Source organism: Pygoscelis adeliae, unplaced genomic scaffold (assembly GCF_000699105.1).
Source record: "Pygoscelis adeliae isolate BGI_AS28 unplaced genomic scaffold, ASM69910v1 Scaffold410, whole genome shotgun sequence".
NCBI classification, from domain to species: domain Eukaryota; kingdom Metazoa; phylum Chordata; class Aves; order Sphenisciformes; family Spheniscidae; genus Pygoscelis; species Pygoscelis adeliae.
In genome coordinates this window covers 243,067-266,132 of record NW_008823913.1, presented here as the reverse complement: position 1 = coordinate 266,132, position 23,066 = coordinate 243,067, and the positions used below count along the sequence as shown (strand labels likewise).

The 23,066-nt window shown below is 51.7% G+C and overlaps 1 protein-coding gene across 1 annotated transcript in view; it reads right to left on the bottom strand.

Annotated features, from left to right (window-relative positions):
- Positions 1-3,144: 3,144 nt before the first annotated feature.
- The window catches only part of MMP17 (matrix metallopeptidase 17 (membrane-inserted)), a 62,357-nt gene continuing 42,435 nt past the window's right edge, over positions 3,145-23,066 (bottom strand). Inside the window, exons 4-10 of the mRNA XM_009318651.1 lie at positions 17,226-17,509; positions 14,053-14,229; positions 13,819-13,918; positions 11,525-11,607; positions 7,376-7,528; positions 4,751-5,008; positions 3,145-3,473 (exon numbers count right to left, since the gene is read on the bottom strand). Of these exons, the coding sequence (XP_009316926.1) occupies positions 3,145-3,473; positions 4,751-5,008; positions 7,376-7,528; positions 11,525-11,607; positions 13,819-13,918; positions 14,053-14,229; positions 17,226-17,509 (1,384 nt within the window). The remainder of the gene's footprint in view (positions 3,474-4,750; positions 5,009-7,375; positions 7,529-11,524; positions 11,608-13,818; positions 13,919-14,052; positions 14,230-17,225; positions 17,510-23,066) is intronic.

The following is a 23,066-nucleotide window of genomic DNA, read 5'->3' as shown; positions in this document are numbered from 1 at the left end:
CGGGGACGCCCGCGCTGCCGCTCGCCCGGAGCCGGCCTGCTGCCTCCCAGCTCCTCTGTGCCCCCCGGGAGAGGGGTCTGCAGCCCCCGGCAGCGGCACATCCCCCAGCCCACGCACATGTTTGCCGTTCGTTGGCTGTGCGCCCGCCCGGCCCCTCTCAGAGACAGTGCCCATCCTCCCCAGACCCCGAAAAACACGCGGTGAGCCTGGCTTTAGAGGAAAACCCAAGAGAGTAAGTTCCCCGAGTACCAGCGTCGTGCTGTGATTTGCACCTATTGCCTCTACCCTAGGAGCGATCTGCAAATGCAGTTGGAACTGGCCGGGGATTTCCGAATACACCGCTGCGGAGGCACTGCATGGGAGCCTTGGGGCCTTCACAGCCCCCCGCCAGCCCTCCCCCGGGTGCCGCGGAGCCCCCGCGCCCTGCTTGGGCACAGGGCTCTCTGCTTTGGGTCTGTAAAGCACGAAACCCTTTCACCGATGGATCCATCCATGCCGTGTCCCCACGGGGGAACGAAGCAGCACCCTGAGCACCAGGGCGCTCGCTGTAACGGTGTCTTTGTGCCGCGGACATCTGCTCCCGATGCCCCAGCCCAGCTGGCCCTGCGCTGAACTGGTGACCTCAACGGGAAACGCTCCGGCTCCCGTTTCCATCCCGGGGGAGCTCGAGCCTCCTGTGGCCGCATCTGGAGCTGATGGCAACTGCAGGGCGGCTTTGCCAGTGGCCGGGGGAACGGCCAAGCAAACCACACGCTGAGAGGAGACAGCAGCTTTTCTCCATCCTCCCCGAGGGCTGTCCAGCAGCAGCGGAGCCCTGATTCCTGCTCCACTTCTGGTCATCAAAACGCATAATTTGAAGTAGAGAAGGGTGTATTGAAAGCCTTTCCACAGGCTTTATTTATAAATCACAGTCCCCCCACGTTAAATAAACTTAATTTAACTTGACGTCCCGTTAGTGTGGGTCCCAGCACCACCGTGACCATGTCAGCATGGCTGCAGGGCCACTGGTCCTTGTCACCACAACAGGCTCCTTGGTTGGGCTGGAGAAGCCATGGGAGCAGTGCTAGTCACGTCCCTGCCTCCTCTGATCCTTCAGGTGCACCTTCTGGATATTTCTTTTGTGGAGGAAGACCCAAAAAAAAAAAAAAAGAGAGGGAAAAAAAGAGAGAGGGTGTCTTCCCTGAGATGCTGTGCTCCTACCTGCCCTCATCTCCAGGAGGAATCTATAACATGCTGACATTCATGCAGCGTCACCCCAGCAAGCACTAAAAGCCATGTCTTCTTGACTCGAGGGGGGAGAGGAAGAAAAGCAATGTGAACTGAAGGGAAATCCCAACTCCCATGATGGCAACTCACAACACCCTGCCCCTGCAGCCCCTGCTCGGCCTGGCAGGCAGAGGTAGGATGGGGACCTGCTTTCAGCAGAGCAAGACTGATGCAGTGACAACACCAGAGGCAGCTTTACTCAGCAGAGGGAGCCGCTACGCGCGAGGGGTTTTGGTTTGTACTTTTTTTTAAAGGATATTTAATGGTTTAATGGGAGGTTTCCATTGAATCATGCCCCATAAAATCACACTGTAGCACATCGTACTGAATATAGCTGCACCCTGTGAACGATTGGGACCACTTAAAAATGCAAACAGCAGAAGGGAAACTCAAGGTGATCCCTTTTTTCTATCAGGAGGCAACTGTGTGCTTCCTCTGCTTTGCCACGGAGGGCTTTGCGTTACCAGCCCCATGGCAAACGCCCTGGCTGGCACCGGGGCCAGGGGAGCAGCCTTGGCTCCCACGGTGACACTGCCTGCGGCTTCCTGCCTGCTGCCGGGTCACCCCCAGGAGCTGGCCCCGGCAGAGGCAGCAAGAGGCAGTTCTGTAGCAGCTTTACAGAAGCAGGGTAGAGAGGAACAGCGTGTCCTTGCAGCTGCTGCCCATTTCCCTCCTTTAACACCCCTTGACAACATCAGACTGGAAGACCCTGGCCTTCCCGACATCTCTATCGCAGTTCCTAGCGCAGGCTCTCACCACCTTCAAGACTCTCAGATGCCTAAATTATACCGCAGAAAATGGATTAGCAGTAGAAAAAAAAAAAAAACCAGGAGCATCCTAATGCAGCACTTGACCTTGCTTCTGTTGCTCCAAGCTCCTGGCAGAGGCATCAAGAAGAATTTGAGGCTGACTGCGCAGCATCCCTCCTCCCTCCGGCCCATCCTCCGCAGCGCAGCCAGGTATGACAGAGTCACAAATGGGTGCGATACATCTTCATCCCTCCCAAAACGTAAAACAACCTGAAACAGGAACTCCAAGAGCAGGAGTTCATGTGCATGGATTAGGCTGGAGTGGCGGGTGTAATTGCATCTCATTTGGCTGCACTCAGCAAGGTTGCTCCTCGCATAGAGGTGAGGCTGCTCCCGAGCCTCAGTAGTCAGCACCTCACTGCAGGTGGCAGGCTTGGTCTGGCAGAGGACTGGGAATTCTCTGTGTAGGCAGCCAAGGTTTATTAGAGAAATTGTTAAATGCAAATGACTCCGATACAAAGATAAGCTGCACTGCCTTCTGAAAGGCAAAGGTGTTTCTGACCCGTAGAAACTGATACAGGTTACCGAGACATCAGTGACCACAGCAGGTTTGACAGGAAAATGATCACCTTGCAGTTAATCTTAGTGGAGTCACAGTTTCTTTCTAGCTAGTACATCCAATAGGATGTGTACATTGTGTCAGCACGTAACTACCGCCTCTCGCCTATAGCCTTGCTGCCTTTCCTCCGGGAGGTTGCCGTCTGTCTCAGCAGCATCTCTTCTGTTCCCGTTCAACCAGAGTAGCTCTCCCCTCCCTCGTTTGCCGTGTTTAAACATCCAAAGCAACACATCTCTATGGAACATTTCTAAATTCAACGTTAGGCTGCTCTCATCTTTAACCGGATGGGGGAATAAGGAGGTGCAGAACTCAAAATCTGTTATTAGACCTTTAAACTAAAATTAAAAAGAAAAAAACAAAACCCACTGTTCATTTCTCATGGAGAATTCAAACCCTTCACCGGCGTGTTCCTAGGAATGTTTTTCTGCTTGCAACAGTTAGCATCGCGGGATCGTATCCACCTCCCCTCCCTGGAGCACCATGGCGTTGTCTCGTCTGTGGGATGAGGTGTCATAGGGCTGCACACATCAGTGCTGCTGTCCACACGCTCGTCAGCACGAGGCTGGCTGACAGTCTGAGCACAGGGCAAGCCTGGAGGGATGGGGAGGCCGAGGTGCAGGAGCAGACCTCGTAGCCGTTTTCTGAGCGGCTTTCGTCGTGCTGCCCTGGTTTGGAGCGTGCCCCAGTCCTGCTGCTCCCGGCTGCTTCTGGGGAGTCGGACTGCATGTCGCTGCACACCAGCCAGTCTCTAGCGATGGACTGGGGATAACCAGGCTGGGCCTCCAGGTCACTGTCCAGCACCTTCCAGTACTCCTTGCCCCTGAAGAAGTAACTTGCACCTGCGAAGAGACCAAAACCCAAAGGCAAGATGAGCGGCGATGGGCGCTCTCCCAGTGGAAAGGGCGCAGGAGCACGTGGAGCAGCAGAGGAGCACTCCCACCCCAGCTGAGCCCCGGGGAGCGGAGGCAGATGCCATACCACTGCTTGTTGCCAATACCCTCTCTCACTGCAGGAGCACAGCGGCTGCGTGAGATGATGCTACACCCAGCCGGGATCTCTCACACCAGGCAGGAGCCACCAGACAGATGGGAGGCGGGTGGCGAGATGTCGCCTCTTCTATGGTGGGTCCTAGAGCAGATGCATCCCCCTGGTACCAAGGGCGTGCAAGGTAAAAGCCCTAGGAAATGCACAGCTGGACACACCATACACATCTTTCAGTGGCCGTCAGTGGACAGTCTTCTAACAGGGCATGGTGAGGCTGAAGAAGACCTCACGTACCTGTTAACGCCCTGGGGTGCGTGCTGCTGTCCCTGGGCTCAGATAAATAACCTGAGCCTGGCAGGGCCCTGGGAACCTTCTGCTCTCGGGTGCGTTTTTTCCGCTCTGAACTGGGAGGTTGTGAACTGGGAGGTTGTGAATTCTCTAAGCAGGTCCCGTGCTCACGGAGGACTCCTACCCACATGGATGGCCGGTTGCTCTCAACAGCTTCAGGAATTCAGTTTGAAAAGCCTCTGGAAATGTCCCTCCCCTCTGCCTGGTTTATCAGCTGCTATTACACTGTTAGGTCGCCAGTAAATAAAACCTGGAAGTGCCACTTTGCTGTGAACGAATGGCTGGTTTTAAACATCTCCCGTGACAAAATTTTTGTGGTCTTTTCAGAGAGAAGAAACCACTGAGAAATCTCATCCCCGGTAAATAAGTCGTAACTCTGGGGAAAACATCTCCTTTAAAAATATTTTCTGTCTACATCCTCATATATCTAGCTAAAAATCCAATGACAACAAATTCAGTGAAGAGCAAACCAGCACGTATTAGGATAAAAACCACTGCAAAACAACATCAACTGTGTTCTTTTAACAAAATCAAATTATTAGGTCCCCAGGATATTTTTGTTGCCTGCTTGAAATTACAATGTCTTTTAGCGAGCCGCATGCAGCACAGGGAGCTCTGGCTGGAAGCCTACTTCCCTCTTCAGCCTTCAGACACCAGAAAGCGTCATCCCATCTGGGGCTGAGCAGTTTATGTCAGCAGGCACGGTAGAAGGGGCTATAGCTCAAGTGCAAATGAAGCACTGATTTTTTTTTCTTGTGTTTTTTGAACCGGCATACGGACTCACCATCTGACCACCTCATGGCATCATCTAAAGGGCTCGGTATTCCCTTCCACAGGATGGTCTCTGAAGGGTACCCGGGATCCATCCTCCGCTCGTGGTCATCGTAGCGCCAGTAGAGATTGTCCTTAAAGAAATAAGTCTTGTCATTGTGGGCCCAGGAGAAAGCGGCGTCGATTCCTCCCGGTGGCAGACCGAAGTCCGAGATCGGCCGTGGGTATCCTTCCTCCACATTATTGTCTTTGAAGACCCAGTACCTGTCTCCTATGGAAAGGAAAGAAGCACAGAGCAAAATCACATTTGTTTCACAGCCGAAACCAGCATTCCCCCTCAGACGAACTGATGTTTCATTATCTGTTGCCGTGACAATCCTCAGGACTGGGATCTTGGGAATTGAAGGATGGGGACGGGAAGGCAGCAGCCCGGTGGGGAACCTCGATCTTTGAATAGTTGCTTTTTTTGTGTCAGGCTCTCCATGGAGCATAGCCCTGCTTCCCTCCTGAACTGCTGCAGGCATGACGGTCCCGGGACACGAACACGCCGACAGCGTTAGTACAGTTGTCGCTTTTATGTGTTCGGTGGTGGCATTTGGTTTTCCGCCCCTTTGATTTCTGCCCGATATCCAACTGCAAGAAACAGAAAGTTACTTGCAGCTGTTGTGGGCAAATTGAGCACTATCATCTGCCTGCTGTTCGACTCCTGAGAACCAAAGCATAGTCTCACTTTGGAAGAGAAATTGCCAAACTTTTTAGAGCCAGCTGGGCTGACGGACCTGTGATTTTTAAGGGATATAAGGAGGATGCACAGGGGCTGGACAAATCCCATCTGAGCAGCTCGCTGCTCTTCAAGTGCTCTCTACACAGCCACCACCACCCCCCGGCTCCGGCCCTACCCTGGGCAGGGCAGAAATGTCAATATGGTTGGTTTTTTTTTTTTTTTCCAGATAAAAACGAAGCACAACATGACTGGCCCACAGTCATACGACGAATGAGAACAAGAAAACCAACCCAGATCTCTCAATTCCTATGTGATACTCTAACCACCTGGGCAGTCCTTCTGTTTATACAATGTCTCTTTGTGAACCTGCAGTGTCCTTTTGGGCATCACACAACCTATTTTAAAGATCAGGCTTTTTCCTCCCTCAGTTTTCTAGAAAATCTGAAGAGGCACTGAAGCACATGCCCATGTATCAGCAGCAGGACCTTAGAGGCTGGGGTAATTTGTGCGCTTTTGTTTTTGTCCGGGGATCAATGAAACAGCGCTGGAGGGAGAGAATGAGACAGTATTTTATATCTGGAAAGAAAATCTCAAGTTTAATCTTAGGAGCTAAGCAGGACTAACACACACATCGTGCGTGGCCACGGAGCGCCGTGCCTTGCAGGGGCAAGACCCCACCTGTGGCAGAGCTGTAATTTTGGCCTTACAAGCTAAATTTAGCCAGCGGCCGGGAGGAACCCCTGGACCTGAGCTGCCGGAGGTCTGTCCATCCCCAGCAGGGAGAGAAGGGAAGAAGGGAAGGAAGTGAGCGAGTGCCGCTGTGGTCTCCAGACCTGACTGGGAGGGCCTGGTGCCAGGCGTAAGGGCTGCCATGTTCCAGCTGGCCCCACTCCCTCTGGATTAGCAGAAAGGTAGAGCGGGGCGGGCTGCCCGAGGCAGCCTTTTAGCACGTTGTTCCTTGGGAAGACGCAGGGCTTGGCACGGCTCCGCGGTGCTCAGCACGTGGGCAGCCTGGAAGGGCTTCGGCTGCGCTTGGAAATGCTCCTGCGAGCGCAGAGGCTTGCACGGGACGTAAGCCTTGCTGGAGGAATTGAAACCGAATTATTGCTTTCAGAAGTGCTTGGTTCAGCACTTCTGAAGCTGGTAATTGCACCACGCTCGGAGCAGAATGGTCGGGAGACAAAAAGCAATTTCCAGCCGGGGAGCACGGAGGGCTAGGATGTATTTAGCTCTTCACGCGCATGACCTTTCAGAAAGAGCTGGTGCCTGCTGGGGGCTTGGGTGACATTCAGCACGTGGGTAACGTCTAACCAGCATGGACGGACGGTTCACAGGGGACTCGGACATTTGTGTAGGAACCACAAGCTAATCTTTTTCCTCCAGTTCTTCTGAAAGAAACTTGCGAGATGGTTTTAAAAAAAGAAAGGATTATAACACTTACTTTAAGAAAAAAAAAATTGTAACAGAAATATAATTAGCAAAACCAAGCTCTTCGGGTTTTCATTTTTGTCCCCTCTGCAGCTTCTTCACTTCTCTGCAACAAATACTAAAAGGAGAAAAGGCTGAAGAAGGAACACAAAGCCTGTGAAGTGTGTGCGTGGGTGGGTCCTGCTTTTATTTTGTTCTTGAAAAGCAAAGATTTCAGTTAGGTTTGGCTGTAGTTTTTCTTCAGTGGCATTTCCCCCATTTTCTGGGGAACACGACTGCTACTTTTTGCCTGCCCTCCCTCCAAGCTCGTTTCTCCTGGCCTCGCTCCTGGACAACAGATCTCGGACCTGCCCTGGGAGATGGCTCAACGGCTGACGCCGGTGTCTCCTGCCTGCCGGAGAGGTCAAAACTCTGCCAAGGTACCTTGGCACCCGGATCTACACTGGGAGACACACGTGCTGCCTCCAGCACCGCGTTTGCTCTCACCTTTGAAGAAGACTATCTTGTGGTCGCTGGTTCTCTCGTAGACCGCATCCAGGCTGTCCAGGTTGAGTGGCAAGCCCCGCCAGAAACGGTGGATCTGAGCCGGCTGGAGGGAGACCAAGTGCTTATTGCGAGTCAGTCTCCAGAAGTACTTGCCTGGAGGAACAGACTGGACATTACTGAACCACACTGCAACCCACCTTCGCTGGGGGAGATGAGCCCCGGGCACGCGGCAGCAGCAGAAAGCAAAGCACGTGAGATGGGAGCTATGAGTTACAGATGTCCTGCTTTCCAGCACCAGCTGCTAGCGCTTTCTATTCATGGCAGCCATTAGAAGAAATCCCCTTTTCGGGATCAAAATAAACCTCTGGACATTGCACTGGAGTCGTTATACTCCTGGCCGCGGTGTGAAGCTGCACCGCTGAGCTGGAGCAGGTGAGAGGAGCCTTTCATCTCCTCCCTTGCTGCTCGGCGTGGGACCTCCTGGGAGCCGGCAGGACCAGGCAGAGGCTGAAGCTACACCAGGTACCAGCAGCCTTTAGCGAGAGCCTCCGAAGAAACATGCCTGTTTCTCCTCTCCCGCAGCATCCACAGCTTCCCGCACACAGGGTGCCCAGCTGCTTTCATACGTAGAAACGTGTATGATGTTACAATGAAACACGGAAATATCAGAGGGTTTTTTTAGTGAAGAAAGGGAGTAAGGAAATAGAGGAGGAGGAAACTATATTAATAAAACTGGAAGGGGTTGAGGGGGGGAAGGAGGCACAATTAAGGAGTTTGGTACCCTCTCGAGGCATAGGACAAGCAGGGGACCTCGGCTCTGTGGCGCTCCCAGGGGCCAAATGTAGTGGTGGTGTAAGCACTTCCAGCACCTGCAGCAACACTGTCCCAGCTAGAAAAGAGTTTGGCTTGGGGTATTTCTACAGTATTTTGGGTAATGGAAAAGGAAACAGGTTTGTCCTCTTGTGGGAAGGATGCCAAGCCTTCTCCTGCTGCAGGAGCCTTCCATGGGATTTCCCGAGGAGTCTTAATGATTTTAGAAGCAACTCAAAACCCGACTCTCTGCACTGTCTCAGGGATTCTCAGCCTGAGTTTTTGCAGCGCGCTTCGTGCTGCATTTTCCTCGGAGAGCTCCACACAGTGAGATCTGAGCCGGAGCAAGATATCTAAGAGCCAGCTCTCAACTTTGTCTCATATTTGTTATTGCCTGTTAGAAATTATTGCATGTTATTTACATCTGCTCTTGCATGGCTTCCCAAGGGGGGATAAGCAACAGAAACCAGAGATGCGTCTTCAGATTTGTATTCAAAACACTCAGCCCTTTCTCCAGCGCCGGCAGATTGTGACACTGTCTTTTAAAATTTTATGGAAATTGGATCTTAGCCTAATAATGCAGGAGGCGAAACTCGTAACACTTAAACATCTGCAAAGAGGGGGTTTTATTCTAATTATAAGGATTTATATCATATTCTTGTTGTTCTGCTCCAGTTTGCATATTTGCTCTATCTGACTGAAACCCACAAATGAATAATACATTCAAATGTGGTAGGAATTGCCATAATTATAGATTCTTTTTAAGAACATTAGAAAAAAAATAGGATTCAAATTTGGTGGCCATTGTACATCGATGGAAACACATGTAATTAAATAAAGATGATCTCTGCATCTCTAATTAGCAAGGCACTAGATAAAGCCAGATTTTCACTTTTTTAGCAAGAAATACGGCTCAACATAATTCCTTCTTTAGCAGATAAGTATCTGAACTTCGGAGTACCCTGGGCTCATTTGAGACAAGGAGGGAAGCCCCAGTGCTTTTGACATTTCAACCCTTTGCCAGCGATGGGCTCAGCGGGTGTGCGACTGCAGCAAGCGAGCTTTAAATTTACCCTCAAAGTCAGGCATAGCCTGGGCTGTTGGTTAATTTGGTTGGGTTTTTGATAAGCTATCAGGAAAAAGCAAAAAAATATAGCAATTAAGTAGCAAGGAATTCTTAACGCGACAGCCCTAGTCTGCCCGTGCTCATGTTTTGTCACGGCCAAGCCTATTCACCAAAGCGCTGAGGTTGCTTGGACAATCATCAGCCAAAGCCAGATCCGTGGGGGAATTGCTGCCATTAGCATGCAGAAATACCATAAAATTAAAAAAAAAAGAAAAAAAATCCCAACCCCGTGTTTGTTTAAAGAGCTTGATTTAAAACCGCCCTCTGAGCTGGCAAACAGAGCAGGATGAAAGCCAAGTGTAGAGTCCTGCTGTCCCGAGCCTCTCCTTTTATATGAATGATGGGTTGAGGCAATTGCTTTCTTTAGTACTAGGTGATTTTGATCCCAGCTGTGTGCCCCGTGCTCTGTACTTTGGCTGCCTCTGGCAAGATTGCTTCACACACCATGCAGACACGCACACAGGCCAAAGTTGTTTTAAAACTTCAGCAGTCTGTAGCGAGGCACCTAAATCAAAGCGAGCGGTGTTTCCAAAGTGCGGAGAACCCACGGTTGCCTTCAATACGACAAGCCTGGGAGCCCTGGGGAGCTTTGATCCTGGTGTCTTTGCGGTGGGAGAGGCTGCTCTCCGGCTAGGGAACCAGCCGGACCAGCTCAGAACAAAATGTCCATCAATGGAAGGACCTCATCGCTGGAGGTCATTAAAATCCTGCCCGAAAGGTGACGTCCCTGCTCCTTGGTGCCCAGGACGGTTTGGTGGCAGCGATGGGGGCTCCAAGGGTGGTTCCGGGCTCCGGAGGCAGCCGTGCAGCTGGCACCCACTGACACTGTGCTCTTCACATTTGCATTTTGGCCCACAATAAATATATCCAAAAATAGACACCGAGATGGACTTCTCTTCAGTTTTCATCTCCGCCGCCCCCCCCCGCCTTCTAAAAGACAGACAGCCATTTATCCTGGACACCAGTTCTTGTCTCTTATTTTCCCTTCTTCACTGTGGCTTTTTGGAGCTGGCATCTGAACAAATACCGCAGGGGAACAGCCTCCGTATTGTGCTTCCCCAAGGACACAGACAACATCAAGTTCTCTGGAGCCCTTTTGCCATTCTTGCCTGTGACCCGAGGCTCACACTGTGATACCCAGATGGGTTACGCGTGCCCGGACGCTGCTTCTGATCCCTGGGGGAGCTGCTTCTGCTTCCCTGCTGGACGGCTTTGGAGTGGCCAAATGGTGACCAGGGATGGAAAGAAGTGCCCACTAGGCATTTTTCCATCTTGGAAAGATAGAAAAGAAAGCCCGTGGAGTCCAGCCTAGAGGGAGATCCCCTACAGCTGAGAAGTCACTGATGGGATCCTCATCGACAGCCGGGCACCCTGGGGACACACTGCCAGCAAGTGTTTGCTGACACAGAACCACATGGCTCTGCGACCACGCGCATGTTGTCTTTGAGCGATGCACAGCAAGCAGCATTAGGGAAGGTGAAGCGTGGAAGGAAAGGGAAGTTGGAGGCATCCAGGAAAAAAGCAGCGGAGAGCTGTTGTTGCTCTGCTCATCCTTGGTTCGACCCAGATTTCGACTTTGATAGTGCAAATATCAGATTTCAGTTCTTCACTTGGGCAGTGCGGTGCAACAGATCAGAGCGTGGTACAAAGCACCGTGCTGGATCACCACCAGCCTGGCGACGATCGGAGGGAAGCGTTAAACCCTGGCTCCCGGGCAGCCACGTAGACACGCACCTGCCCTGGTGTTAGGACACACGTCCCTCGTGGGCACCACACCGGCCACGCACCGCGGCGATGTGGGCAGGTGGGTTTGCCTCCACTGGTCTCTCCTTCCCAACCACGCGCCAGACCCCCACCCTGCCATCGGCTGCGTGGGTACCTACTCCGCTGCGCTGAGAGGGACTGGGCAGGAGCCGGGCGGTTTCCTTCTGCACCAGAGGCAGGATTCGCATCGACATTAAAATTTCCTTATCATCTGTCCTCTGCCTCAGTAGGCTGATTAAAGGTCTAAGCCCTGTGATTTCAGCCAAAAGGAGTCAGCAGCATGCGAGACGCCTGCCTGGGTCTGCGGGCCCCGCAGCCTGCAAGCCCCGAGCCAGCTTATCCTCATCGCCCACCCCAGCCTGTCTGACACTGCTGCTGCAGCGTCGCACTATCGCACCAACGTCACCGCAGGGTGACGCACGCGAAGACCACCGGCAGCGGGCACTTACCTTTGAAGAAGAAAGCCTCTCCCCGGATCTGGGCCACCGCATCAAAGTGAGTGTTGCATCTGTTGGGCACATCCCGCCTGAGCCTGCGGAGAGATGCCCAGGTGAGCACGGCCCAGGTGGGCAGCAAGGGGCCATGTTCTCCCCGGTGTCCCCCATCCAACAGACCGCATCTCTCCTGTCCCCAGAGCCCCCAGCAGAAGACCACAGGCTGCGTCCATCTGTTGTTCCTCACGCTCAAACCCAGCCACGTGCACGGGGATTTCCAGGGCGAGCTTGGGCAACCCTCAGCCTGAAGACAGCTTTGTGGCAGACATGCTCCCTGGGCCACCGGAGACCATTGCTGTGAGTCAAGCGAGGACACGCTCTACATCTACCAGCTAGCATAACTGGTGAGGGCAGAGCTGGATTCCCGCTCCCTGGTGGCACAGCGCAGCCCGGCTGGCTGCCCCCGGGCAGCAGGACACGTGGCGGATAAAAGCCAAGCAGCACCTCGCTCCAGCGGCTGGGGACGTTGCTGCTCTGAGGCTGAGCTCCGAAATGCCAGTGAGAGGTGACGGAACTACAAAGCAGAAGGCAGATGAGACCAAACACAGGGAGATGATGCCGCATGCGAGACAATGCCATGTGATAAGTGGTGAAAGCCCCCTGGCAAGTCGCAGCGGAGCTACTGAGCTGCTTTTAACAAGGTGGGTGGGAAAGGCACGGAGCATGAAGGACCGGAAGCGCGACGAAGCCCATGTGAGAAATGATGATTGATGGAGGACAAGGAGACAATGCCGTGAACATGCACAGAAAAGCTGCTGTGGGTGACAGGGAAGCATAAATCTAATTTGCTGATAGGAGGGTTGTGCTGGGCTGCCAGCACCAGCTTCACAGCCCTCTTCGGGCACGAAACGACAGACATGGAGGTGAACCCCGTCCACCCTCCCAGTCACACACGGGGCAGGAAGAAAGGGTTGGCATGAACAAGTTTCCTGCTCTTCCTGCTGCTGGTGCAAGACGATGGTCACCTACAGCAGCAGGGAGAAACGCTCTCGTGCGTCTAGGTCAAAACACGGCCACGCAGAGCCCTGTGGTCAAGCTCCGTTAGAAGGTACACAGGAAGAAAGATAATTAGTGGCATTCAGCGTGTTCAAGGAAAAGGGTTCCTTAGGACCCTCATAGCCTTTCTGCAACCCCTGGCAGCTGGGACACCTCCACCAAGAGCAGGTGCTCAGCACCTCTGTACTGTGGGCATCACACCCAGCAGGGCAAGGTGGGATGAAGAAGGTGCCGAGGTGGGAAAAGTAACTGCAGCACAGGGATATTTTTTCAAGATTAGATTCTTCTTGGTCCCATTACTGTAGGAATAATCTGACTGTTCATGCTTCAATCCTGTTATCCCCTCTTTGCAGATGGGGCATCAAGGCACAGAGAGATGCAGTGACTTCCTCAAGGTCACACTCCAGATGGGGGCAGACCAGGAGGTGAAGGTGACCTGCTCCATCTCTGCTGCTCTCACTTGGGGCGTTCCTGGTATCTGGCAAAAATGTGTGTGACCATGAACTCCCGCCTTTTTGTTCAGTGTCCCTTCTTAACTGCTCTGCTGCCCTGGTAGTAAAACAATTTGGTAACTCCAACGTTTATTAATGAGCTAGATCCAGATCTTCCCTTAAGGAGGGCATGCTGGTTGCTTGATGATACTCAGTGTAAGCAGTCCTTTGCCGACGCAAACCTGCATTGGAGTCAGGCTATCGGTCCACTTGTTCCAATATTCACCCCCACAGGTACATTAGGGAGTTGCTCACTGTGGAAAGGTTTAGGTAAGTTATGCTTGCACAATTCAGGATACTGCAGAGGAAGTTTGATGAAAATTTCAGCAAGGATGAGTTCACCTAAGGCTGATCGGGACAAATTTCCATTAACACGAGTAAAATTTTGAGTCTTAGGGAAATACAAAGCATTCCAAGATGATACAGAATTTCTGGACATGCCTTGAATGATAAAAATTACCTAAGGGATAGATAGCAACTATCACTTGTTCCTGCTCTTAACCACTTAAGTTGTGGGCTGGCCGGCCGGTCTCCACGCATACTGCTTGAAAAAACCATCTCCTGCATACGCTGTTGATCAGGAGAGGTGAGGAAGAAGGGGGACTCTGTGTGTGTGTGTGTTTTCCAGAAGACAAGAGGTCCAGAGGGAAATACCAAAGCCAGAGTGAGCAGGCAAGATGCTGATGCTTAAGTGGAGCTTCACAACTACATGTCCTTTGCAGGAACATCCGTGACAGCTGAAAAGAAATGAACTTGACTTACGGGACAGTGGAGCGGTTCTCTGGCAGCTCTGGCAGGATAGGGTGGTCATCAGTTTTGCTTATTTCAGGTTTGGCTGTGGGGGACACAGATTCCCTGACTCCTACACGTAAAGACAAAGAAGCAGTAGAGCTGTACACCGTCCTCCCCACCAGCTCCACTCACCCCAGAAAACAACTATTCCAGTGTGGGCCAAGGCAGAAACGGGCCATAGCCGGGTGAGGGACACAAACTTACCGTAGAGTTGCCAGATTCGGACTTTATCCTCGTAAGGTAGGTCATACTTCAGAGGATCCCCCACTGGACCTTGGTAGTAGGGTCTCATGATAGACTCTATGGCAGAGATGTGGGTCAAGCCAATGGCATGGCCAAACTCATGGACGGCTACAGCAAATAGGTCCATCCCATGAGCGTCTGGAAATAAAGACAAAATTGAAATAAAAGTCACTGCATGATGATTGTATTTTGGGGGTTTGGGTGGGCTGTAAGGGCTCTAAGAGAAGGTATATGTTGGATAAACTGGGAAAAAAGCTTTGGAATACGTGAAGTTTGACAACGAAATTTTTCTCCAGTTGGAAAAAGGAGATTGAAGCGTATCACATGAAAATGGAAAGAAAGCCAGGCCTCAGCCTGCAGTGTGAGCCCTCAGCCCCGCACAGGCTTGGGGATCGCTCCGCTTATTCCCAGACCACTGATGGCACCTGAGAAAGAGCTGGACAAACAGCTGTGACAGTCACCTCGGCACAACCATCCGTCATCCCCGCTAACTGGCGGTGCAGGAGCTGGGCCAGAGCAGTCATCTGTATCTCACGTCTGCCCTGCAGCAGCTGCAGACACAGTCTTGGTGATGCCCAGAATACCAAATTTCTACAGCCGCTAGCCAGAAGCTCGTCAACATCTGCGATAATGAGCAAAGCCATGTGCCAAGGAACTGGCGAGCGCCTGGCAGTGCCCACCTGCCCAAGGTGCTCTGCTGCTCGGCTGGGCTTTCCCTGCCCGCACAACGCTGGCATCGCACGCTGCTGCCCTGGCCAAACCCACCGCGAACACCTTCCTGCATGCATACAAACGCAGAGCTGTTCACCTGCTCATCGGCCGCCAACCCTGCTCATCTAACTGCTGCCCTGACAGGGAACGGCAGAAGGGGCAGGTGACCACGGTCAGCTTGTTTCCAGAGGACTTGCCCGTCTTCTCCCCTTCCACACCTTGTCCTGGCGGGGCTGCAGCTCCAGGGTCTGCTCCTTTAGAAACACTGATCCTCACGCACCACACTGGGCATCAGGGGGACTTTATTGAACATTGATACCTCCCTCTGATGATTTTTTCCCTCAGTTGGGCTCTCTCTACCCTGTTCTCTTTCTTGAAATTTCCTTATTTGCAATCCAAACCCTAGTGCCTCACACCGCACCCACACACAGACCCATCCTTCTAACGAAGGGTCCTCTCCAGAGCCTCAGACACTCAGGTCAGATCTCAACAGGGGTTAACATCTGCTTCCAAACCTCCACCACTCCTGCCAAAGCAAAGGAAGAGCTCCCCTCAGGAGCTGTATGGGACTGATCCTGCTCGGTGCACTCCCACCACCCAGCTCCAGACCGGCTGGGTGAAGCACCCGTGCAATTGCTGCCCCTTGCTGCACAGCAATGCCCTGCAGGGCAATACCAGAGGGCGGCAATGATTTTAAGTACGGTTCTTACAAAGATCACGATTGCAAGCACTGTAATAAAAAGGCAGTGAGGTTGGAAAGCCAGGGTCTGCGCAGAGCTCAGGGGAGCCCCACGCTCCCTGAGCCATGCTCGGGGCCAAAGGAGACGTCATGCAGAAGCAGCCGTGGCTGATCCTGCACAGTCCTTTGTGCTCCCCACCGGGCTTGGGGGGGGATGTTTTTGCTGAATTCTGCTTTTTCCTTGATGACTATTATTTACAGTGTCTGTAAACAGCTGGGATTTTTATAACCTGTGCTGTTTTCCCCGGCACTAGGAGAGAACAAGACGTATGCTTTCTGACATTTTAATGCCAAACTGACAACCTTGGGGATATTTTTATATCACCTACCAAGTTGTTATTTTTGAATCACTAGGGAGAACGAAATAAATAAAAGATGAAGCTCGGATAGCTCCAAGACCTTCAAAGTAGAGGGCAGTTTTCTCGCCGTCAGGCTCATCCCCTCGTCCCTCGGCGATGCTTGGAGGGATCCTCCCTGCGGGGCTGCCGGCCCTGAGCCCGCTCCTCCACGCGAGCCTGTTTCACAAGGAGTGTTCCCAACCACCAGCCATAAAACAGGCACCACTCCTTACTTCACCACGTAACACATCTGCTACGGCAAGCTACCAGACCTCAGCGCTTGCCTCTGCCCTGTATGTCTGCAAAGCAGAACTGCTGCTTTTTTTTTCTTCCCCGTAAGACATCGGTTGGGGTTGCACAGCGTCATGAACCAAGGAGCAGTTTGAATCCTGAATAATCAGCCTGTCCAGACCTTTAGCCTTAACACCGGACCTCCTCCAGCACGTCTGGTGAGCGCTCCTGCCCACGAACACTCAGTGGGGATGGATGGAGGTCAACCGGTGGGAAGGGAGGCGAGGGGTGGGGAGAAAGAAGGTATTAGCTGGTTTCAGAGAAGACAATCGGGTCTAAACAAAATCATTAAGCTGAGGCAGCAGGAGCCTGCTGGGAGGCTGGCGGAGGAGGTGGCATGACAAGTAAATTAGCAGCTGGCGACTGCAGAGGAGACACTGTCAAAACATGCCCGACACGAAGGCTGGGGACCTGATCCCCACAGATGGCTCGCGTGGCTGAGGCACGCTCGCTTCTGAAAGTCCCTCAGCTTATTAAAACTCTGCTCTAGCCAGACGAGATGAAATAAAAGAAAAAAAACCTGTAACTTGTAACCATCTTGGTGTCATGTCATGGACACGAGATGGCAGGAAAAAAATCTAGTGTTCACAGGGGGCTTTTTCCCTGCAGACCACAGGGCCCTTTCCAGGCAGGTCAGCTAATAAATATGCTTTTAAAAATAGGAAACTGGGGCACGTGGCAAGGAAGCTACCCAAAAGATGGTGAAGTCAGAGAACACAGTCCCCATCCGAGACCTCCAACAGCCGCACACCCAACCCGTGACCTTCCAGGTCCCAGAAGAGATGAGGACTGGGGGTGGGTGATGGGGAGCTCTGCAACTGCCGATACGATGGGGAGAAACAAGGAGATATCATTGAGGCTTCCAGGAACAAAGAAGGTCCTCGACACTGGCTGCTGTCGTTTCACTAGCAAGGCTGAATGGGGAACCAGAAGGTGTTGGGACCTGCGAGCCCAGGGTGAAGCCGTAGCAGAGACTAAACCGCTCTAGCCACCAGCACAGAAGAGGGAAGCTGGGAGCACATGCATTTGGCTGCAGCTCTCCCACCCCGACATACCTGATGATCGGAAGGTCCAATACTCATCATCGTCAAAATGGGTGTCTCCTGCCGTGTGATGGTCTCCAGGGAAGAAAGCATGTGCCACTGTCCCACCAGGTCCATCAAAGGGATAGCCATCGTTGTGATCTGCCTTGGAGAAGTCTATCTGGATGTCGGCGTTGTTACCTGCCACTTCGTGGAAATTCAGCGGGGTAATGTCGCTCCAGACCTTCAGGGCGTAGTACATCAGGGCTCGGACTGTGTCGTGGCCCAGGTGGGTCTCTTTTGGGAAGGTGCGAACTCTGAAAGAAAGAGGGCAAACAAGAGGATAGGATAATAGCATAAAAGGTCTTCTCCGAGGACCACCAGGAAGGGCTCTGCACGTGCCTGCTGCATCACAGAGCCCCTGTGAGGCCTCCAGAGCTCATAGCACACCTCCAAAGCGTGCCCACATGCATTTTAGATGTGCATTTAAGTCTCTGAATCACATCGGTTCCAGAGCTATGAGGATTTCAGAGACTGAGTTTGGGTTCTCTGGAAATACTGAGCCAGTCTTGCCCACCAGAGCGTGAAACACCCCGCGGGTATGAAACACAACCAGGATTTGAGTCCCGGTACCTCCCGATCCCGCTGTACCAGGTGGCAGTCAGCCTCAGAGCCACATTTCATGCACAAACTGCTGTTAACGCCCAGGACTACTACCCTTGCCCAGCCTTGGAAATGCCAATGCCATGAGTCCCTTTCCAGAGCTTGCCCATTTCTTTTTTCAAGCTCCCTTTCAGATCTATCAACAATTATTTTCTCACCACTTATTCATTCCAAGTGCAACCCAAATATGCGAAGATTATTGACTTCTGAAGCCTTTGCACCACACACAGGCCCATAAGTTTTCCTGCAACAAACAGCAGGTCATTCCTCATTCTTATTACACGCACATGGAAATCCAGTAAGGATTTGCTGCCTCCATATATTTCCCAGCATGTCTGCTGGAGGTATAAAATATACTCTGAAACCAGTACACTGCCAGCAATCTCTGAGACTGCAATCCATAACAAGGAGGAAGAGGAAAAGATGCATTTTATGTAAATCACATTCAAAACGCCTCCAGCCTATTGCCTGCAGAAGACGGGCTATCTGATGGAGCACTGTAGTTGAGAAGCTCTTGCCTTGCTTCTTGGTGGAAAAAGCATTGACGAGCGAGGGCTTACAACACTGCTTCACACGTCACAGGGCCATTGTGGCTTCTGTGTATCAGCACGGCATCCCTTGGTCCCCGGCTCTGCCTTGCCCTGGAAGAGAAGCCAGGCAGGACGAGCCGTGTGCCGGCGTTTGCCCTGCAGCTGCGTGATTCAAACCTCCCTTTTGGTCTGAGCTGGAACGAAAAAAAGTCAATGTTTCCTGTAAAACCAAACCTTGAAAAAGAATTCCTAATATTGTTGATTTAATAGAGGAGGTGAAAAGACAAAGATGCAACAAGGCACCTTGGCTTCTAAAAGAGTATGTTTAGATAATCTTTCATTGACAATTTTGACAAAAATAAACACGCTCCAGGAAAACGTACTGTTGACTGAGTAATAATTGACAAAAACCAATTCTGCTGGAAAATTTCTAGCCAGCTCTACCCCGATAATAATGGATACTTTATTTCTTGTGTACCAGCACACTAACCGAAGTGTTCATGAAATATTCATGGCTTAACAGATTTTTAAAGGCTGAAGCAACACATACGATCACCTCATTTGCCCTCCTGCATAATACAGCTGGGAGAGCATCGCTCAGTATTACGCCACTCCCCAGCACCAGCGTGAAGTAATGACCCGACTAAACCCCTAGGGATAATTACAGGTGTCAGAAAGCTCTTCCTCCGAGTAGTGATTTGGGTACTGGGAGACACCATGGATCAGCGAAGGGGAGTAGGAACGACTTGCTGACTGAGGTTGGATGCTCTTGTTTTCCCAAATGTTTGCATATATCCCATGCCCTCAGAGACACACAGCCCAAGGTGGGTACCACCTCCTGACCTGGGCAAAACTAGCGAGGGCTGAATCCAGGACAGAACAAAAAGGGACTCATGAGAACGAGCAGAAATCTCACTAACGGTTTCTCTGAAGAGCTTAGGAACCCCACCCTAGAGACGGTGGGAATGAGGTGGGTTGATCAGGCAAAACACATCACAGCCAGATGAGCAAATATCACTCTCATCTACACCTTTGCTATCCCTAAACTATTATGGGCAAAGAAAGACCTTACCTACTAAAACCAAATGACTTAGCATACATGTAGCATCAGATAATCGTAGGACTTCAAACAAAACACTCTTGTAAAGAAGACAGCGTGGAGGTACAAACAGTGAGAGCATGGGGTTAGAAAAGACGGTTTTCAGGCAATTTTTAATTTATAGAAGAGACTGTGGCTGGATGTAAACCTCTACAGTACAAAAAAAAGGCCACCTGGTTTCCAGATATTCTTTAACTAGGCGTCTTCATCTTCCACAACACTCCTCTGGACTTACTTAAACGCTTTGCTGCTTTAATCTCTACTGAACAAGTCATTATACGTGTAAAACACACCATATTTAGTCCAGGAATTACAACCTGTCTCCAAGATCTTGGTGCCTAGGGCACAGACTCACATTGAGGGACATCATCTGCTCCTCCCTCCTCAAGCCCCACTCGACCGTGTGAGCTGCTTTCCTTTTCTTTCCCTCCCTTTCCAGCTGTAGAATGAGGATAATAAATCTGATCTCCCTCGTAAAAGGACGGTGGATGAAAAGCCCTGCCTAAAGAGACAAACATTATTAACATTCATCCCAACCCCTGACTCCAGAAACATTAGATTAAGGCAGAAACAGTATCAATACTTATTTTGCTTCTTATAAAAGGTCCTGCACCTCTGAGCTGACCCACATTTTATTACCATGCTGCAGGTATAAGTGAAAAATCCCCCATCCTTTATTCACTACCGTCGTTATTTTTCAAAAGAATCCCATCAGGGTTTTTCAATTCAGCATCTGATCTGATTGCCGGAGCTCTGCTAATTGTTTTCAATGAGATTAGGACAAGCCTATTATGCCGATAGGATGTTCGTCAGCGCTGTGTTACCCAGTTCCACTGAAAAGGAGGCACATTTCTAACATCACGCAGAAGCACACAGGACTAAATGAGCTTCCTCCCACCTTGATTATTATTATTATTTGTGGTAAATGGTGCTTAGGTACCCAGCGGAGAGCAGCGCTCCTTCTTCTTGGATGCTAATCCCTCCTGAGACTCCCCTTACAGAGCTCCAACCGCGGGCAAAAGCCTGATGTGAGTAATTGGAGAGAAACCTCTCTTAGCTCCTGCCAAGCCACCGGGAAGGTGATGAGGACTGGGCTGCTCAGTCCCCGTCCGGCCACCCCGCCAACGCGGCCCCGAGCTCCCCGCAAAGCCACGCGCTGGGACCCCCAGGAGCATCTGTCCCCGCGGCAGATGAGGCAACATCAGCCGCGCCGCCTGAAACAGCGGCTGCCGAGCAGTACACGGCTGTAAGTGGCACAACCGGGTGCCGAGGAGAACATCTCCGCTCTGCTTTTAGGGCTCACCCAGGCGTCAACACCGCCACGGAGACAAATGAAAGCTGACTTTCACCCGGCTGCTGCCAGTCCTTCACATGTCCCCCGAGTCCCATCCCAAAGAGATTTTGGGTCCAAGCTGGTTAATAAGTAGAGGCCAGAGAGGGCTGATCTGCCTCCGTTCACTGTTGAGGGGCACCCACACCAATGGTTACTTTGGTTGTCTTACAGTCAAAGTCTTGTTACAAAGACAAAAGTGGAAGAGTATTAGTGATGTATGAGAAATCAATTGCTGGTTAATGAAAGCATTCCTTCACCTTCTGCAGCCCTGAAACCACAGAGAAATAAAATAAATGCTGATAACTACCAAACACAGCAGGCTAAGGATTGCCTGATAAACCCGAATTGATTTTTCTGGTGGGGGGAAGAGGGGACAGCTGAAAGGGTGGATGCCTGCTGCCGTGGCAAAGGTGCTTTCCCAGCCACCCAGAGCCACCCACAGCACAAGCCGTGGCACGGCAGCCCCGATTCGGTGCTACCCCGACACTGCCGCAACACCCCAATGCCACAAGATGAAAGCAGTGGGGCTGTTGTGACAGCCCTAAAGTCCGCACCGGGGGGAGACACTCCTGCCCCCCTCGGGCATCTGTCACCCCCAGGCAACGGGGGGCACAGCTGCCTGCGACCAGCTGGGCTCGGGCTGGGAGGTCCCCACGGTGGATGCCACCGATTAGAAGAGGAAAGCGGGAGGATCAGGTCCAGTCATGGGGCCGGGAGCGTGGTACTGGGGGTTACCCCGGTTGCACACCTTTACCCAGCGGTACCTGCCCGGCAGCCGCCCCTCCGTGCCTCAGTAAGTCCGCACCTCAGCTCAGGCGGCGGCATACCTCCGCTGCGGGTGGGCTCAGGATGCTCCCAGCGATGGCGGGCAGTGACTGACAGACGTCACTGCTCCCCTGCCGCCTGCATTTGCTCCAGCTCCAGCACCCCGCGTCCTGAGCATCGCAGTTTCAAAGACTGCAGCTTTCACGAAGTGGCACCAGGGACTCGTCCTTAACTAAAGATGGATGAAAGTCAGCTCAGTTCAGCACCGGGCTGAGATTTCAGCAAGAAAAAACCTGGGAAATTTAGAAAGCTGAGCTTTGGCAGCTTCCCCCTGCCCCAGGGAGCTCAAAGCACGCAGAGAGGGAGCACGGCCCTAACACTGCATTTCCCGTGACTGCAAGGAGACGGCGAGCGCCCGGGAGGAGACAGAGATGCCGGCTGTCTCCCTTCTGCGGGGCATAACCAGAAGCAATAAAGCAAAATTAGCAAAAGAAAAACCAGGTTGCAAACGCGAGGGGGAACTCGCTGCAGGCAGCTCCCGGCGCCGATGCCAGCAGAGGGCATCCGCAGCACGCCGCTCCCCGCGCCCCGCTCCAGCCGCATCCCAAATCTATCCCACTGCCACCTCATCAGCTTTCCAAGTGCCCTGGTACCTATGTACAATGCAGAAAAAATAAAATAATAATAATAATGATCTCATGAAAAGAAGATTTATATGCTGTAATATCCTGGAAACTTCCCACGGAGATGAGGCACAGAAGACCGTGTGTACGTGTGTACGTCTGATGCTGTACCGGGATGCTCTGACGCTGTACCGGGATGCTCTGACGCTGTACCGGGATGCTCTGACGCTGTACCGCGGGCTGTGCAGGACGCAGCCTGTACTTTTTTGCTCCCTGAGCCCTCCAGTCCCACAGGCTGGCTCTACTCAAGGGTAAAAAGAAGAAACCTGAGCAACCTGCATGCCTATAAAATTTTGTTTGCCAAACGCTGCCTTCTCCATCAGTGCAGGCGCCTATCCTGAGATCATCCTTTCATGCAGCTTTGCTTACCCGTTTATTCCAGCCTTGCAATTGTTCAGGTTTTTCTTCAATTTTCAAATGCATGGCATCCTAGAATTTGGTTTTGTTTTCTTTTTTAAAAATCTTCAATCAATGTGTGGAAGGTAAGCGTGTAAAACTTTACGTCTCTATTGGCAGATTTTCACGGCAGTTTCAAAAAAGCTACTTTAATCTCAAGTGCTGGATGTAAATACTACGTTGGAGTTTCTATAATTCTATAGCCTTCTGCTGGCTTATACAACGTCCAGTTATAAAATACAGCCCTTTCTTAAACAAAAGCCAAGGTCTTGGAAAGGATCAAAGAATAAAAAGCAGAAATGAGTTTGTCGGGAGATGGATTTTTTTATGTTATACATATAAAATCATCTCAGACCTAAACCCCTTTTTATGGCAATCTTTGCTGCAGCCGCAGTTTCCAAAGGG